This window comes from Manihot esculenta, chromosome 3 (assembly GCF_001659605.2).
Source record: "Manihot esculenta cultivar AM560-2 chromosome 3, M.esculenta_v8, whole genome shotgun sequence".
In the NCBI taxonomy this organism is placed as follows: domain Eukaryota; kingdom Viridiplantae; phylum Streptophyta; class Magnoliopsida; order Malpighiales; family Euphorbiaceae; genus Manihot; species Manihot esculenta.
In genome coordinates this window covers 9,140,212-9,159,624 of record NC_035163.2, presented here as the reverse complement: position 1 = coordinate 9,159,624, position 19,413 = coordinate 9,140,212, and the positions used below count along the sequence as shown (strand labels likewise).

General features: G+C 38.3%; 1 protein-coding gene across 3 annotated transcripts; it reads left to right on the top strand.

Annotated features, from left to right (window-relative positions):
• Positions 1–346: 346 nt before the first annotated feature.
• On the top strand, positions 347–4,539 carry LOC110612378 (serine/threonine protein phosphatase 2A 57 kDa regulatory subunit B' kappa isoform). 3 transcript variants are annotated; one of them, XM_021753152.2, is made up of 3 exons: positions 347–568; positions 1,715–2,893; positions 3,790–4,539. In XM_021753152.2, the coding sequence occupies exons 2-3, from the start codon at positions 1,748–1,750 to the stop codon at positions 4,144–4,146; spliced, it is 1,503 nt and encodes a 500-aa protein (XP_021608844.2). In that variant the 5' UTR covers positions 347–568; positions 1,715–1,747; the 3' UTR covers positions 4,147–4,539. The 3 variants fall into 3 exon arrangements, with proteins under 3 accessions (XP_021608844.2, XP_021608845.2, XP_021608843.2); XM_021753153.2 differs by having other exon boundaries at positions 347–657; XM_021753151.2 differs by lacking the exon at positions 347–568 and adding an exon at positions 669–825.
• The last annotated feature ends 14,874 nt before the right edge of the window (positions 4,540–19,413 follow it).

Sequence of the window (19,413 nt, the reverse complement as noted above, 5' to 3'; positions counted from 1 at the left end):
AAAAAACAAATGATATCTATCAAACATTTTCTATTTTATTTGACCAATATTGTGAGGGTAAATTTACTTAAAAATAGATAGAAAGAATAAAATGTTAATTAAAGTAAACATGAAGTTTTAATGATATTTTAAAAATAAAAAAAATTGACTTATAAATTATAAATGATAATAATATCTAAAAATTAAATTTAAATCTTCATTAGAATAAAAAATATTTCATTACTAAACAAGATTTAATATTATTGTTAAATTATTAAAACAATATTAAGAAACACTTTTTTTTACCTGAAACTTATATGAACAGAATCTAAGCATTTGGTAGTGCTGGAGACTGGCCACTGGTGTCTGCAATCCGCAGAAAATGCCACCCCTCTTATTCTCTTCAACCGAGGAGCTACACTATCTCTTTTGATCCTTCGTGGACATCCATCAATACCCAAAAGCCCACGATAACAAATCTACTCTCCATTTAACGAAAAGTACACTGTTATCTCATTCAAATCTATCAAGCGTTTTCATTTCTTTGCTAAAAAGATCTGTCTCCTCACACCTGTTGACATAAACACAGGTTCTTTCTCTCTCCCTCTCCGCCTCCCCTCACGCCTTGTCTTTGTTTGAACGTTAACGAGTCGTAGCGCTTAACGTTTCTATTTTCTAGTTAAGTATGGAGTTACATTTTGGAATGACACGAAGCTTCCTTTTGATTTTCTGTTCACACTTGTGAAGCTTCTCGCTAGTTTGATGAAGCTACCTTTTTTAAGGAAAAAAAAAAAGATCTGGGCTTTGTCCTCTTGATTCATGCATGTACATCTGTGCAGATCTTTGGTAATTCACTTTCTGCATATCATAATTGTTCAGATCTAAGGCTTCATCCTCCAATTTTCTTGCTTAGAGTATTTTTGTTTTTGTTTCCTTTAAATCATTGCCAATGGAAGGACCCTTGTTTAACTTTATATCTAAGAGCCATTTATGTTGTTGAGTTTCTCTTTCAGTGTTTCTGGTAGTACCCTTGATCTGGGTTTTTCGTTTACAAGTTGCTATGCCCACTCAAGCGAAGATCGTTTATTTATTTTCTGCATATTAATCTATTTCTTACAAAAGTTTTGGTTCAATTTCTACGTCTTCAACCAAATTTGTTTTCAGGGATAGGTAATTAGGTAATGCTGGGTAAATGAGGCTGCTTTGTCATTGTGGTGGCTTTAAGATAATTAAGCTTGAGCAAATCTTGGGCGTTCTGCCATGTGAAATCTGTGATAAGGGAAGTGGCACACCATAAATAGTGAAATTTGAAGAAGCACGCTCTCATGTTCCTACTTTCCTTGCTAGCTGCCAAAGGGACTCTTAATTGTGCATTAATTTGCTTAATGCTTCACTTCCTTAACTTCTCGTGATGCTCTTATTCTTTGAACCCTGGGATTGATATATTTTGTCTGGTTTCAACTGTCATATTCAATTGACTCTGGTTGCTTCATTTCACTGATTATTATACTTGAGCCATGTTCTTGGTTCAAGAATTTTTCATCGTCATCACTGTATAGTATGCATAAGAATATCATGAGTTTGAAGCAAGAAAATTATGTCATTGTTCTTGTTTTTGTGCATAACCTTCTTGCTGATTTAGAAGCAAAGACTACCACAAAGAGCCCTCCTGTAACCCCCCCCCCACTCTTTACTGGATAATTGCAATAATTCAATTTGTATAACTGTAATGCAGGTCTATACCTGCAGAAAGTTGCTGCATTGCAACATGCTCAAACAAATTCTAAGCAAAATCCCAAGGAAGTCTTCAAAGTCTGATTCATTTGATTCTGCTGGAATTGGTACCACCAAATGGGATAATGCAGCTCCATGTACAAAAGGGGGGAATTCATTTTCAAGTCGATTAAATGTTGTCAAACATGTGTCTTCAGCAGTTTTTCCTTCTAGCATCATGACTGGGGTGGAGGCTGTGGAGCCCCACGTATCCTTCAAAGATGTTTCAAATCAACAGAAGCAAAATCTTTTTATCAGTAAATTAAACTTTTGTTGCAAAGTTTTCAATTTCAATGATCCAGATAAAATTGTTGCTCAGGAAGATATTAAACGCCAAACACTGCTAGAGCTTGTTGATTTTGTTTCATCTGGATCCGCAAAATTTACTGAACCTGCTATTACTGCAATGTGTAAGATGTGTGCAATTAACCTTTTTAGGGTTTTCCCACCAAAGTATCATTCCAATAACACAGTTTGGGAAAAAGAGGATGAAGAACCAATGTTCGACCCTGATTGGTCACATTTACAATGTGTGTATGATCTACTACTTCGGTTTGTAAGTTATGTTGATCCAAAGGTGGCAAAGAAGTATGTAGATCATGCTTTCGTTATGAGATTACTAGACCTCTTTGATTCTGAGGACCCAAGAGAAAGAGACTGTTTGAAAACAATTATGCATAGGATTTATGGGAATTTCATGGTACACCGACCTTTTATCCGAAAAGCTGTTGGCAACATTATCTATCATTTTATTTTTGAAACTGAAAGTCATAATGGAATTGCTGAGCTATTGGAGATTTTTGGAAGTGTTGTTAGTGGGTTTGCCTTGCCATTGAAAGAGGAACACAAGATGTTTCTATGGAGAGCTTTGATTCCTCTACACAAGCCAAAATCGGTGGGTGTCTACCACCAACAATTGACATATTGCATTGTACAGTTTATAGACAAGGATCCAAAGTTGGCTGGTATTGTGATTAGGGGTCTGCTGAAATACTGGCCACTGACCAACAGCCAGAAGGAATTGATGTTTGTTAGTGAGATAGAAGAGATTTTGGAAATGACTAGCATGGATGAGTTTCAGAAGATCATGGTCCCACTGTTTCGACGAATAGGATGCTGTCTCAATAGCTCACATTACCAGGTAAAAACTTCTTTGCCAGCAATGCTTATTATTTCAGAATACAAGGAAGTTCATAACTTTCTGAACCTCATTTTCCTGCCATGTCTTTGTTCAATTAAAATTTTTGTGCATAGCGTTTGTCTCTCAGAGTCCTACTTACTATGCATTTTATTTGGTGTACTTGTGGCATGCATTTCTACAAACTTGCTTATGATATGTATTTACCGAATAGTGCATGAATTGAACCTTCATAAGATCAAGTTTTATGCTGATGTGTGCAGCTATTAATGTACACATAAAGATGCTAATCCTACTATCATGCCTTAACTCTGTTGCTATACCTGGGTAGAGCCAGTAGGAGAATTCCCTGTGCATGAGGCTCAACAGGTTCAAAATAGGGAAAAGAATTGCATATAATATTACCTTGAACAGCTGATTGAAAATAGTTCCAAGTTTACAATGATTAATTAACTTTGGTATATTGTTTTATTTCACAGAAGTTTCAAGCTTCATTTTATTTTCAGTAGTTATGCCATCTTTAGCATTTGCAACAGAAGTAATGGTTGCGAATTAAACATGGTGAAAATTGACAAATTATGGGACAAAACCAAGCTGATATAAGATACTGAGAATCTACTGTGCTTAACTTAAGAAATGAGATTTTTTCATGGTTTCGGCATTTTCACCTGGCATATTGGTCATAGACCTCAACATGCTCAATGAGGACTTTTCACAGTTATAAACTCTTTATTTCCTTTTTTTTTTCTGGTTTTGAAGAGGCCCATTTTTAGGCTAAAGAACTGGAACTAATCCTTTATATTTTTCAAAATCCCTGTGCACTGAAAATGATATTATTTGAATTTGGAATCTGCAAGTTAAATCGCAGAAAAATAACGAGCTTCACTTCACATTTCCAGGTGGCTGAACGAGCTCATTTTCTATTGAACAATGAGCGAATCCTAAATCTTATTGCGCAAAACAGGCATGTGATTGTGCCTCTTCTCTTCTCAGCTCTTGAGCGGAACACCCAGAATCATTGGAATCAAGCGGTTCTCAACCTAACACAGAACATTAGGAAGATGTTGTGTGAGATGGATGAAGAGCTAATGGTAACCTGCCAACGGAAGTTGGAAGAGGAGGATTCATTGTCAAGTTTGAAAGCTGAGAAGCGGAGATTGACATGGGAACGCCTTGAAAATGCTGCTGGTTTCCAATCTTCAGCTGATAAAATTTTGGCTCCAGTAAAACCTGCAGTATGTTCTGTTGCCTGCTAATAGAACAAGCAACACAGTTGGCTAACAAAAATATATTGGCCCCCCGGATTGCCATACAGAAATCGGTTCTTGATGTAGGTGGAGTTTGGGATATGCTAGTAGGCTTTGCATCTTTTGCTAAGGTGTTTGTATTATAATTGTTAGTAATGCTGCTGCATAGAAGGTCTGTTTGGCAGTCAGGTGTGTTGGCTGCACTGTTGGAAGGGCCCCATAGCTTGCAGTTAAGTGTATTGACATCTCTTGTATCATCTCCCAAGGGCTAATTGTTTGTGCCCATGTTATATTCTTGTTAAGAGCTGTGAGCTGTCTCTTTCTCTGATAATGGAGATGCTTCTGCTATCCTAATGTAACCCCTGCGAGGATTAGATATTCTAGCTGTTTGCTTTCTTGCACCTGCAGAAGTGGTATAGCTAATTCCATTTCTTCTGGCCGCATCAAAACATTAGCAATGGGTTGAGTTTACATGCTTCTGGAGTTTGAAAGTTAAAATTATCATGTTCATATCAAGCATTAGACTAATAGGAATGTTTGTTGGGATAAAAATAAAGAACAAAAATTAAAAAGGGGAAGATATTAGAAAACCACAAGAATAGCTAACAGTAACTTAGGCAACAGCGTTAAATGTTTCACAAAGGACTTCAGGAGACAAAGTGATGATTGCGGAAGGCACTCTTATGATAAGGAAAGTCAAAGAGCTTTTGGCATTTGGCAGTAAACTATTTCTGATTTTGATCAACGATTACCAATTTCAGCTCCAACTCCAAGCACACATATAATCAACGATTTTTCACCCATCTTCCTTTAATCGGTCAAACCCAATATCGATGGTAAATAATTGAAAGAAAATTAGTATATAAGTTTCAAAACCTCCCTAAGAGGTCAAAAGCCTGTTTACACAGTTCATTCGGCATAGACGTGCGACTCATTATGCTTAATCAGTCTTGCATCGTGTTTGACACTTCATCAGTTCATCGAAGTGTAATTTAGTGGTCTCAACAAAAATGAGTACTGATTTCAATTTTTTCACAGAATTAATTGATGAAATTACGGTGGCATATTTATTTTAAACTAGAAAATTAAAAAATCAACATATTTTTATTTATTATGTTATTAGTATCAGAATTAATTTTACTATTTCTCGTTAAGGAGTTTTCACACTTAAAAAAAAAAAAACTTGAAGCATATCGCTCAAATCATTGAACAAGCGCCCGATATAGTTTTTTCTTAGAACAAGATGCCTAATATTTACAACACTCTGGTAGTTAAGGATCGAGATACTATAATCTTATATTTTTATGCATGAAGATAATTAATTCGGTCATTGTAGTTAGACTATCAGCAACAACATGTTTTATTATGGGACAACTTCTGCATCTAGTATTGGATAGACCTCATACAATAAATGTCCTAAACTCTACCTATCTTTTGTTTCTATGCAAGATAGAGTAACTATTATTTTCTTATATCATCAAGGAAATGATTTATCAACCTATTTTTTATTTTTATGAGGCACAAATAGGAGAATTTATCTTGGAAGCAGAAGAACTACTAAAATTATGGAAAATCCTCGCAACAATTTATGTACAAAGAACATGAACACCATTATAGGTTGTATCCGAAGACATAGAAAGATATGCTTTTATGTCACAATTGAAATTCAAGCTTATGAAATTGTTGATATTATAGCAGTTGCATAAGAAATATTAGGAATTTTCCTGCAAATCATAATTTGAGATTTTATTTTCTTACTAAAATTTTCATTTAATATTAAAATAATAGAATATTAAATAACAAAATATTCAAATATAAAAAAATTATAATTATCTGATTAGAATCGATCTAAACAAGCCTATTATGCTATGTATATGATTCAACATGCTAATTATTAAACAACTTATTAGAAACACAAGACAACCAATAAAAAATATCACCAAATCCCCCACTCTTAGGAGTTTGTTCTCACCATTGAAAAACATATACTAAGATGTATGTGCAACTTGTTCATTTCGTGAGATTGGACAAAAGAAAGAAAAAAATTTCTCACCATCTTTGATCAATACACGTGAATAGAATGGATGAATCCCTTTCATTACCTAAAAAGAAAATATTTATCATATTCGTCTATTGCGTATCAAATTTATGGTTTTGTTGATACAAATTCAATCACCTCAGTTTTCAATTTAAAACGAAAAAAAATTTCCCATTGGTGGGAAATGATTATCTATTAAGCAGGAAAATCTTATTTAAATTAAAAGGCTGAAAATTTATGCCCCTACTCTTGCAAGAAGAGATTAATAGGGTTAACTAATTATCATTATTGTATAAATAGATCTCCTTATGCACATTAAACCCACAAATGTTTGTATTTTTTAGTTATATCGAGATTATTAGAACCTTCTCTTATAATTAAATCGCTACCACTCGTGCTAATTCTTAGACCGAAACTCTCGCTTTCACTATTATTTCTACTTCCACACAAATGTTACTATAAATATAACTTTTGTTGTAATTGTTACTAGGGATGAGCATTTGGTTGGTTTGATTCAAAATCAAATCAAACCGAATCAAATAAATTGAAAATTAAAATTTTAGTGTTTGTGAAAACCAAAACGAACCGATATTGGGCAAAAATCAATTTGAATCAAACTAGTCTAATTCAATTTAATTTGATTCAGTTTGCTTGGTTGGGATTTTTTATGAGCTTTTTTATTTTTTACACCTTATTTTTAGTATTCTAAAGTTCAATTGAAATATTTTAACTTTAGTTATGGTTTGATCTCCCTATATTATCAAAATTACATAGTATTGCTCACTAATTTGTTCGATTTAATTTTACCGATTTGTTTTTACCAGAACTGAACCAAATTGAAATAACCAAAATTTTTGAAAATAAAAAGTAAACAGAAAAGAATAAAAAATCAAAATGAATCTCCAAACTGATTCAAATTTGATCATTTTAATTATTATTACCACTTAAAATATAACTATTAATACAGATCTGAGAGCAAGAATAACAATTAATGCAACTATTGATGTAATTATTTCAATTATATTTAGTATCATACAAAAAAAATCAAAAAGAAAAATGCAAAAAAGAAATTTAGAACCAAAAAGATTTTAAATAATAGAAGAAAAAAGAAAGAAGAAAGAGAATGTAGATACAAAAATAAAGTTGAATCATGGATGCCTTTTTTCACAAAAATAAAAAGTAAAATTAAACCTAAGAAAAGTACATAGCAAAAAAGCAAGAGATTTTGATCTGTCATTATTCTAGCGATTTCTTCAAATCTTAGAAAACGTCCGAAGTAATTAACTTCTAAGAGAATGAAATAATGAATGATGGATGAAATTTTAGACATTTTAATATACATAGGTGCAAATTCTGACTTCAAAACTAAAGAAATGAATGGTTTAATAAAGGCAAATGACCACTTTATACCCTTGTGAAAATTTTAAAAAGTCATTTAATTCCTGTCAAAATTTTAGGGTCATTTCGACTCTTGTGAAATTTAAAAATACTTAAAACAACTAATATTTATGTTAAACAAAGTAATTGAAACCAAATTATGAAAATGAGAACATGGACGGCCGTTTAGAAAGACGTTATAGTCCGTCGTCTTTGACAAATCTCATTCAACCTATCTATCGAAAATGGCCTCTTCATCATCTTCTCATCATTCAAGTCAAATAGCCAGATTGTTTAACACAAGTAGAAGATATGGGAAAGAAAACTTGTCACCAGTGGTCTGTCACTGTCGAATTCAAGTGAAGATATGGATATTGTGGAAAAAAAGCCAATCCAAGGAGGTTCTTTTGATGCCCAAATTACCAAGTTTTAATATTTTTATTTTATGTATAATAGATTCTAGATGTATTGAAAGTAATTAATTAGTTCCTTCATTTTTGAAAATATCAGAATTCCGACAATAGAGGATGTGGTTTTTTTGAATGGATTGATTGTGAGGCTTCACAATGGATAAAAGTATTGATTAATGATTTAATGAAGGAAAAGAAGAAGCTTGAGTTGGAAATTATAAAGATGAAGAAGATGCAAAGCGATGGTGTTTTTAAAGATGAACTGAAGTTTATGAAGGAAGAGTTGAAAATTATGAAGGATGTGAGGAAAACAAGTGAACGAACTGAAGTTTATGAAGGAAGAGTTGAAAATTATGAAGGATGTGAGGAAAACAAGCGGACGAACTGAAGTTTATGAAGGAAGAGTTGAAAATTATGAAGGATGTGAGGAAAACAAGTGAACGAACTGAAGTTTATGAAGGAAGAGTTGAAAATTATGAAGGATGTGAGGAAAACAAGCGGACGAACTGAAGTTTATGAAGGAAGAGTTGAAAATTATGAAGGATGTGAGGAAAACAAGTGGATATGTTGGTCAATCATCGTTGATTGAGAAGAATTTTTGTACCAAGATAGTAATCTTAATGTTGCTTCTATTAATATTAGTTGCAAACTTATCCAAGTAGAAGTCAATGTAGTTGGTGTTTTTATGTTGAATTAAATGTATTGGGGATACATATTTATCTTGTGATAGTAAGTAATGAATATTAGCAATATTCTGTTTTGGTAGTAATTGTAATGTTGATTTCTCTCTATATATATGAAGTTGTTCTCTTCAAACTTCAAATTGTTGTAGCTGGACATCCTTAGACCTCAAGGAACATAATCTCCAAGATAAACTTCCATAAAATTAATTAATGTGATATCCTATGACCTTAAACAGCAACAAGAAACACCATTCACCATGCCTAAATGATACCCTATTCACCATTCACCATTCTCCAAGACCTTAAATAACAATAAGAAACATATTATCACATGTGATACCCTATTCACCATGCCTAAATATCTCCCATGAAACATCATCTTCTCAAATGCTACCTTAAATAGCAATATAAACACAGTCATAAAAGAAAACTTCTGAAGTTTATATTTCATTCATAAAAGTGAGCATAATATTAATATACTTAACACAAAAGGTTGATCATTACATAGCTCCTAGAGGAACCTATTCCAAACTATAAAGCACATGTTTCATATGGAATTAATTTGCTCACAAAAAAAAAAATTATTTGCAATTGATATAAACAACTCAAAACAATTGCTCACATCAAAAAATAAAATACATAATCAACAGATCATTCAACTACTTTAGCTATTCAAAAAGTAAAAAATAGAAGCAGATAAAAGTCTTCAGTTCTTGGACTTTTTCTTTAAATTCCCAATTCTGGTTTCTCTTTCTTCTTCAAGTTGTTTCTTTGTCAAATAAGTCTTTCCTTTCCATTTAAGACAAGGAGATTTGAAACCAAGATTACATGGAAGATGCCAACTTGTTCTTCTAAAAACACTCCAATCCTCCTAGCAGATTCAGATTTGTTTGTCTCAGCAATCTTGCTTTTACTTCTAGTATGCATTATAATATTTCTTGAGTTCAATGAGCTCTACAATATAAGCATTGATAAATTTAGTATCAATTACAATAAAGTAATTTTAAAGATAAGTATAATAATATGATTAAATTTGAACCAATGTATTACCTTGTATGACATATTACTAGTTTCTTCATCTACATAATAATTCCAAATCCATTGTCACCAATATCTCTAGGTTTTTTGTAATATTTACCACCTAATTCCTTGACTGATTTCTTATGCACATCCTATATTTAAAATTAAAAATATTAACTTTGAATAATTAATTAATTTAAAAAATTAAATAAAATTAATATCTTACTGATATTACATTCATAGAAGATGGTTGTGATTGGTGCATGATTATTATAGCAGAAGTAGTTTGTGATAAATTAGAGAACAATTCTAGTGGGTTTTTTGAACTTGTAGGCATAGTGTTGACTCTTCTCCTTGATGGTAACTTACTCTTGAATACCTTAAATAGACCACATTGTGTATTGCCTTCTATTAGACAAGATAGTGCACTACTACCAGCAATTGATGTTGAAAGAGAAGGACCACCATCTACTGGTGGACTTCTATTCTTGCAAGTCTTTTTGTTATAACCTAATCTATGGCATATGCTACAGATTACTTTGTGTTCATTTCTAAGGACTCCACTCTTTGATTTTTTTTGCTCATTTTTATCTTTCACCCTCCTCATCTTTGGCATACCCGACTACCATTTATATAGTGGAGGCTCAATAGTCTCATACTTGTGCTTTTTGTCTTTTCAAGTTTTTTTTTTTTTTACATTCTCAAACCATGGTCTGGAAAAAACTTCTTTCTGGACTAGGGTGAAAGGTGACTTTAATTTAAAAAATTATAGATATTACCGCACTCCAAAAAGTGTAGTATTCCACCACACTTCAATTAATTTTAATTATTATATTTTATTTATTAATTTATATAATTTATTTAATTATATATTTTTTTTTGAAAAGGAGAGAAATATCATTAACTCAAAGCGATAAAAAAAACTATATGAGGAGGAGGGACATGAATCCAAACTCCTTGACCTGACTCAAAATGAGCCGATGTTGCTAGAACATGAGCGACATCATTCGCAGACCTGTGAATAAAATCACATTTTGCTTCTTCATAACTGGATAGAAATAATTTACAATCTTGAACCAAAAGCCCAATGTAACGACCCGAAAATCGGACCACTGCCGGCGCTAGGATCCAGATCGGCTTAAGGCCGCCGGGACCCGTAGCAAGCCAAACATTCATCCTGTGAACCTGTTTAATCCCATACATGATCAACAACATACATAAAAATTTTGAACTTTTCTTTCCATTCATTCACCAAACTCAACCTGTGCATGCACTATACATAAACATAAACATTATCCCCACCTTGGAGTCCTCATCAATGCTCCAATGGGGTGACATAATATAAATTAAGTTTGGTTTACAATAATCATCATTAGACATTAAGATCATGTACTAGAAAGGGATTAACATAATACTATGGTCAAGCACAACTCTAAACTTCCATAAACATCATTACATAACATTTCTATACTTTTCCTTTACATTACAATATATTCATGTCCACAGCTAGCTATTTCATAATACAAGACTCTACTCCTGCTGACCTCCTGGTCTACCCTATACCTGCAAACCTGGGGGTTAAGGAAGAGGGGTGAGCTATAAAGCCCAGTGAGCAGAACAATAAAACATTAGATTTAAAGTCCATGCTTCCATGAAATGCATCACATCACAAACATATCACATAAAGGATGAATTTGTCACCAATAGCCCTCTACATCATTCCATAGTGCCAGAACGTAGAATGGGTCCTGGTCTTTCTCTTACATAACATAACATAACATTCCAAGATGCCAGGGACGTAGAATGGGTCTTCCTGGACTTTCTCTTACATGGTGCCAGCGAACGTAGAATGGGTCCCACTAGTCTTTCATTCCGTACCGTACATATCATATCATCACATCATAGATTGAGGGCTATGGATCATCCAACATTCATCCACATCAACAACATAATATGCAATGCAACATATTCGTGAATACTAATGCAAACACCCTAACATATCACATGGTATCCATGATGCGTGAATCATGCTGAAATATTCATTATTTACTTTAAAACATAAAGAGTTATTCCACTCACCTCTGGCTGAAGCTCTACTGACTCACTGCTGGGGTCCTCGGTTCCTCGGGTCCGAACCTACACAGGTGGACTCAAATGAGGGACCAAACATTCATGAACATGACTCTAAAATACTCCCCAAAAACCCCCCTAAAACACCTTAAAACAATCATAGAAATCATGCAAGGGAGGGCTGAACAGGGCACTTTCGGCGGCAGGTTCGGCGGCCGAAAGGCCCTCCAGAGCCGAAAGTCATACACCTTCGGCGGCACTTTCGGCGGCCGAAGGTTCCCTCCAGAGACGAAACTCATGCATGTTCGGCGGCACCTTCGGCGGCCGAAACTCCCTTCCAGAGCCGAAAGTCCACTTTCGGGGGCAGGGTTCGGCAGCCGATACATGCTACCAAAGGCAGGTTCGGCAGCTGATACATGCTACCAAAGGCAGGTTTGGCAGCCGATACATGCTACCAAAGGCAGGTTCGGCAGCCGAAAGAGCCTTCGGCTGCCGAACTTGAGTTCTTCCCAAAGGGCAGAAACTCAGCTCAACATGCATAAATGCCTCCCAACTCATTCAATCATGCATTTTCCTATTCTACAACATGCATACTCAAGCATACAAGCTCCTAGGGGCTTCAAACTATCCTAAACCCCATCTACAACACATCAAACATGCATATCCAACATACATTGTTCATAAACGCACAGTAAACCCATAAACTCCACATAAACCTACACATGCATTTCTACCCCAAGAAACTTCATAAAACTTACTTAAAACATTAAAGGAACTATGGATCTACTATTACCTCTTGAAGAACGAGAGGAGAGACGATCCAACTTGAAGATGGGAGAGATCTCAACTCTTTGGTCTCTAAGCTTCCAAAACTCACTCTTTTGTTCAAATATCTTCAAATCAACATAAAGCTTATTAAAACATGAAAGATCGAAGGAAAAACATCTAAAATGAACCATGGGAGAGCAAGAACTCACCGTGGCCGAAAATGGGGAGAAAACTCGCCCGTTTCGGCCATGGAGCTCTTATATAGGGGCTGGCAGACCACCTTTCGGCAGCCTAAAGTGCCTCCAAAAATCATGCAAGTTCGGCGGCCGAACCTTTAAAACTTTCGGAAGCCTAACTTGTCCCCCTAAACCATCCCACGTTCGGCGGCCGAACCTGAAAATGTCTCCTTAGTCTTTTTCTTTTAAAACTCAATTTCCTTTTTGCTTAAAACCATAAGATACATTAAAACATTTTATGAAAACATGGTTTTACCCTTCTAGAGGTTTTCGACATCCGAGATTCCACCGGACGGTAGGAATTCCGATACCGGAGTCTAGCCGGGTATTACATTCTTCCCCCCTTAAGAACATTCGTCCCTGAATGTTCACCAAAAAAACACATGGCATAGCAATGAACATGAACATACATACAAAACACATAAAACTCACCTTAAAAGAGATGAGGATATTGCTGGAGCATGGACTCCCGTGTCTCCCAGGTACACTCTTTGATGTTGTGGTGATTCCAAAGGACTTTCACCATCGGGATCTTCTTGTTTCTCAACTTTCTGATCTGAGTGTCAAGAATCCGCACTGGCTGTTCAACATAAGTGAGATCCTCTTGGATCTCCATATCAGGCTCACTAAGAACCTTACCCGGATCTGACACAAACTTTCGTAGCATAGAAACATGGAAAACCGGAAGGATTCTCTCCATTGAAGCAGGTAAATCTAGCTTATACGATACATTCCCAATCTTTTGCAAGATCTCAAAGGGCCCAATGTACCGTGGAGCTAGTTTACCTTTCTTCCTGAACCGAATCACCCCTTTCATTGGCGACACCTTGAGCAATACCAAATCCCCCTCCTGAAACTCTACTTGCCTTCTGCGGATGTCTGCATAACTCTTATGCCTGCTTACAGCAGTCTTGATCCTTTCTCTGATTATGGGCACCACTCTGCTGGTGATCTCTACTAGCTCAGGCCCTGCCAAGGCCTTTTCTCCCACTTCTTCCCAACAGACAGGCGACCTGCACTTCCTTCCATACAAAGCTTCATATGGGGCCATCCCTTTGCTGGCATGATGGCTGTTATTGTAGGCAAACTCCACTAAAGGTAGATGTTGCCTCCAAGAACCGCCAAAATCACATTCTGAGCATATCCTCTATTGTCTGGATGGTCCTCTCTGATTGTCCGTCCGTCTGTGGATGGAAAGCAGTGCTAAAATCCAACCTAGTACCCATAGCGTTCTGTAGACTCCACCAAAACCTGGAGGTGAACTGGGGCCCTCGATCAGACACTATTGAAACAGGAACCCCATGCAGCCTGACGATCTCATCAACATACACCTGCGCCAACTTGTCCACAGAATAGCCACTCCCGACAGGGATGAAGTGAGCAGATTTGGTGAGTCTATCCACAATCACCCATATGGAGTCCAATCTGTTGGACGTTGTCGGTAACCCCACCACGAAGTCCATAGCTATATTCTCCCATTTCCATTCTGGAATAGGTAGTGGGTTAAGCATTCCAGCCGGCTTCTGATGTTTCAGCTTCACCCTCTGACACACTTCGCAGGCTGACACAAACTGTGCCACTTCTTTCTTTATAGCTGGCCACCAATACACTTTCTTCAGATCTTGATACATCTTGGTAGCTCCGGGGTGAACGCTGTATCTGGCATTATGAGCCTCTCTCATAATGTCTCCCTTTAGCCCTACGTCATCTGGTACACATAGTCTGCTCCCATAGCGGAGGATCCCCTTGCTGTCGAATCTGAACTCACTATCTTTGCCTGACTGAACAGTCCTGGCAATCTTCACTAACTCTGGGTCCTCGTGCTGTTTCTGAGCCACCTGCTCCAGAAACATGGGTGCCACTCTCATCTGGGCTACCAAAGCACCTGTACCAGACAACTCCAACTGTAGACCTTCATTGATGAGCTCGAAGAACTCCCTCACTACTGGCCTCCTCTCTGCTGAAATATGGGACAAACTGCCAAGTGATTTCCGGCTTAAGGCGTCTGCCACAACATTCGCCTTACCCGGATGGTACTGGATCTTGCAATCATAGTCACTGAGCAGTTCTACCCATCTTCTCTGCCTCAAATTCAGCTCTCTCTGACTCAGGATGTACTGCAGGCTCTTATGATCTGTGAAGATCTCACATTTAACCCCATAAAGGTAGTGCCTCCACATCTTGAGTGCAAAGATTATTGCTGCCATCTCTAGGTCATGTGTAGGGTAATTCAACTCGTGCTTCTTCAGCTGCCTAGAAGCATAAGCAATCACTCTTTCATTCTGCATTAGCACACAACCCAGTCCCACACGGGACGCATCACAATACACTGAGAAGTCTTCATTACTAGCTGGCAGAGCTAACACTGGTGCTGAAGTCAACCTCTTCTTGAGCTCCTCAAAGCTTTCTTCACACTGGTCGGTCCACACAAACCTCTGGTTCTTCTTAGTCAGTCTGGTCATAGGAGCTGCAATCTTAGAGAAGTCCTGAACGAACCTCCTGTAGTAACCTGCCAAACCCAAGAAACTCTTGATCTCTGTCACTGTAGTGGGTCTAGGCCAGTTAGCTACAGCTTCCACTTTCTTGGGGTCTACCTCGATTCCATTTTCTGACACCACATGCCCCAAGAATGAAATGCTCCTCAGCCAGAACTCACATTTAGAGAACTTGGCATACAAGCCGTGTTCCCTCAAGGTCTGCAAAACCAACCTCAGATGATGGGCATGCTCCTCTGCATTCCTAGAATACACTAAGATATCATCTATGAAGACAATAACAAAGTGATCCAGGTATTGACTAAACACTCTGTTCATGAGATCTATGAATGTTGCAGGGGCATTGGTTAACCCGAACGACATCACAAGGAACTCATAATGCCCATATCTGGTCCTGAATGTTGTCTTCGGCACATCCTCTTCTCTTATCCTTAGCTGATGGTACCCCGATCTCAGATCTATTTTGGAGAAACAACCTGCTCCGGCTAGCTGGTCAAATAGATCGTCGATCCTTGGCAACGGGTACTTATTCTTGGTAGTGACCTTGTTCAACTGCCTGTAGTCGATACAAAGTCTGAGAGATCCATCCTTCTTTTTCACAAATAGCACTGGAGCACCCCAAGGTGAGGTACTCGGTCGGATGAATCCTCTATCTACCAACTCTTGCAACTGCTCTTTAAGCTCCTTCAATTCTGCTGGTGCCATCCTGTAGGGAGGAATAGAGATCGGTCTAGTTCCAGGCATCAATTCAATTTCAAACTTTATCTCCCTAGCAGGTGGTAAACATGGCAGCTCGTCTGGGAAAACATCTAAGAACTCTCTGACCACTGACACTGAGGCGGGCTCTCTGACATGACTATCCAGCTCTCTCACATGAGCTAGAAAACCCTGACAACCCCTCCTGAGCAGCCTACGAGCCTAAAGGGCTGATATCAAACCTCTAGGTGTACTCCCCCTGTCTCCTCTGAAGACAACCTCTGACCCATCCTGACATCTGAACTTGACTACCTTGTCTCTGCAATCCAAGGTAGCACCATGGGTAGATAGCCAATCCATCCCTAGAATGACGTCAAAATCTGTCAAATCTAGAACCACAAGGTCGGCAGAAAGGCATCTTCCCTCAACAAAAACTGGACTATAATGGCAGACTGACTCTGCCACTGACGGGTCACACTTGGGTCCACTGACCCATAGGGGACACTCTAACCCAGAGACCATCAATCCCAATCTCTCGACGGCCCTCGGAGCAATAAAAGAATGAGATGCACCAGGGTCCATTAATGCATACACATCAGAATAACCAATGATGAGATTACCTGACACCACGGTGTTGGATGTGTTTGCCTCCTGCTGAGTCATGGTGAAGATCCATGCTGGAGCTGACGGGCCCTCACCCCTGAAACCCGCTGAAGAAGAGGCTGCCCCTCTTCCTCTGCCTCTGCCACTAGCTTGAGTCGCGGCTGGAGCTACTGGCTGAGCCACACTACCAGAAGCTGTCTGCTGAGACTGTGCCACAAAAGCTGCCCTAGGACACTCCCGTGCCATGTGTCCCTCCTGCCCACATCTGAAGCAAGCTATCGTCCCAACCAGACATACTCCTTTGTGCGGCTTCTCACACTTCTTGCATACTGCATTATCTGCACCTGAGCTCGAACCACTTCCTAATCCCAGACCAGACTTGATCTTGCTCCAAAACTTGTTCTTCTTTGGCTTCTTGGTGGTATTGCTCCACCTCTTACTAGCTGAACTCATAGAAGAAGGGTCTAACCTTCCCCCACCTGGGGTCTTGGAACCAAAAGGCTGTGCCACTGACTGTTTGACTTTCCCTTCGATGATAGCACTAGCCTCCATCCTCCGAGCCATATCCATTATGGCATGGAAACTCTCCCTCTCTGCTGACTGAATCAAGGAGGAATACTTGGAATGGAGCTTCATGATATACCTCCTTGACTTTTTCTGATCTGCATCCAGATTTTGCCCGGCAAACGGCAACAGCTCCAAAAACCTGTCTGTAAACTCATCCACACTCATCTCATCCGTCTGCCTCAGCTGTTCAAACTCAATCATCTTCAATTCTCTTGAACTGTCAGGGAAAGCCCATCCTGCAAACTCATTTGCAAACTCCTCCCATGATAGGCTGTCCACTCTCGGGTTCACATAGTTCTTAAACCACTCTCGGGCCTTCTTGCATTTTAGTGTGAACCCAACCATCTGAATGGCTCTACTGTCATCAGCTCCTATCTCATCTGTAATTGTCTTGACCCTCTCAAGGTACACAAACGGGTCATCACCGGTTTCAAACTGGGGAGCACCCAGCTTCATGTAATCAGTCATCTTGACCTTGCTCCCCCCAGATGAGCTAGGTTTAGGCATTTGGGTTTCTGGGACAGTAGGGGCTGCTGGTGGTGGAGGAGGTGCAGCATCCCCTGGGGTAGGGTTTGCTGTACCTGGATAGAAAGATGGGGGTGGGTACATAGGGTACTGTGGGTATTGTGGGTAGAAAGGTGGGTATGGCATCTGAGAGTGATAAGTGTTAAAACTGGGGTAATCCGATGTACCTCCCATCGAATACCCGGGATTATGTGAAAAGGGTGGGTAGTAAGGTGGCTGAACAAATTCCGAGGCCTGAGTGCCTCCTTGGGACTCTCCCATTCCCTCTTTCGACATACTTACTCCGAGACTGCCATCCCTCCTCTGATCCACATCCATCTGATCCCCCACATCCTCTGACATATCCCCTTGCACTGTTCCCCTCACTGATCTGCTTCTACCCAGATCCAAAGACCTTCTAGGGTCTCTTACTGCTCTTTCTCTGTTGGACCTACTTGACATTGCCCTAGGCAATGCAGGAGGATGGGCATCAGTGCCCTCGTCCTGGGGTGGTACTCCAGTCAATCATGCTGATCGACGAGTTCCTCTCATCCTGTTTTTTGAAAAACAGCATATATCACATAGAACATTAGCATCAAATGGTTCATGTGCAAACACATGAACCCGCATCACATACATCACATACATAGTATATCATTAATGCACATGCATAAAATCATGGTATTTCACATCATCATTCAAGACAGGACACTTCATCCTATCCTAGTGGACATGATCTTCCTATTGTGCTTGACCTTCTATAACATCTATGAGCCCGACACTCTAGGTCCGACCATATGAACCTAGGGCTCTGATACCAATCTGTAACGACCCGAAAATCAGACCGCTACCGGCGCTAGGATCCAGATCGGCTTAAGGCTGTCGGGACCCGTAGCAAGCCAAACATTCATCCTGTGAACCTGTTTAATCCCATACATGATCAACAACATACATAAAAATTTTGAACTTTTCTTTCCATTCATTCACCAAACTCAACCTGTGCATGCACTATACATAAACATAAACATTATCCCCACCTTGGAGTCCTCATCAATGCTTCAATGGGGTGACATAATATAAATTAAGTTTGGTTTACAATAATCATCATTAGACATTAAGATCATGTACTAGAAAGGGATTAACATAATACTATGGTCAAGCACAACTCTAAACTTCCATAAATATCATTACATAACATTTCTATACTTTTCCTTTACATTACAATATATTCATGTCCACAGCTAGCTATTTCATAATACAAGACTCTACTCCTGCTGACCTCCTGGTCTACCCTGTACCTGCAAACCTGGGGGTTAAGGGAGAGGGGTGAGCTATAAAGCCCAGTGAGCAGAACAATAAAACATTAGATTTAAAGTCCATGCTTCCATGAAATGCATCACATCACAAACATATCACATAAAGGATGAATTTGTCACCAATAGCCCTCTACATCATTCCATAGTGCCAGAACGTAGAATGGGTCCTGGTCTTTCTCTTACATAACATAACATAACATTCCAAGATGCCAGGGACGTAGAATGGGTCTTCCTGGACTTTCTCTTACATGGTGCCAGCGAACGTAGAATGGGTCCCACTAGTCTTTCATTCCGTACCGTACATATCATATCATCACATCATAGATTGAGGGCTATGGATCATCCAACATTCATCCACATCAACCACATAATATGCAATGCAACATATTCGTGAATACTAATGCAAATACCCTAACATATCACATGGTATCCATGATGCGTGAATCATGCTGAAATATTCATTATTTACTTTAAAACATAAAGAGTTATTCCA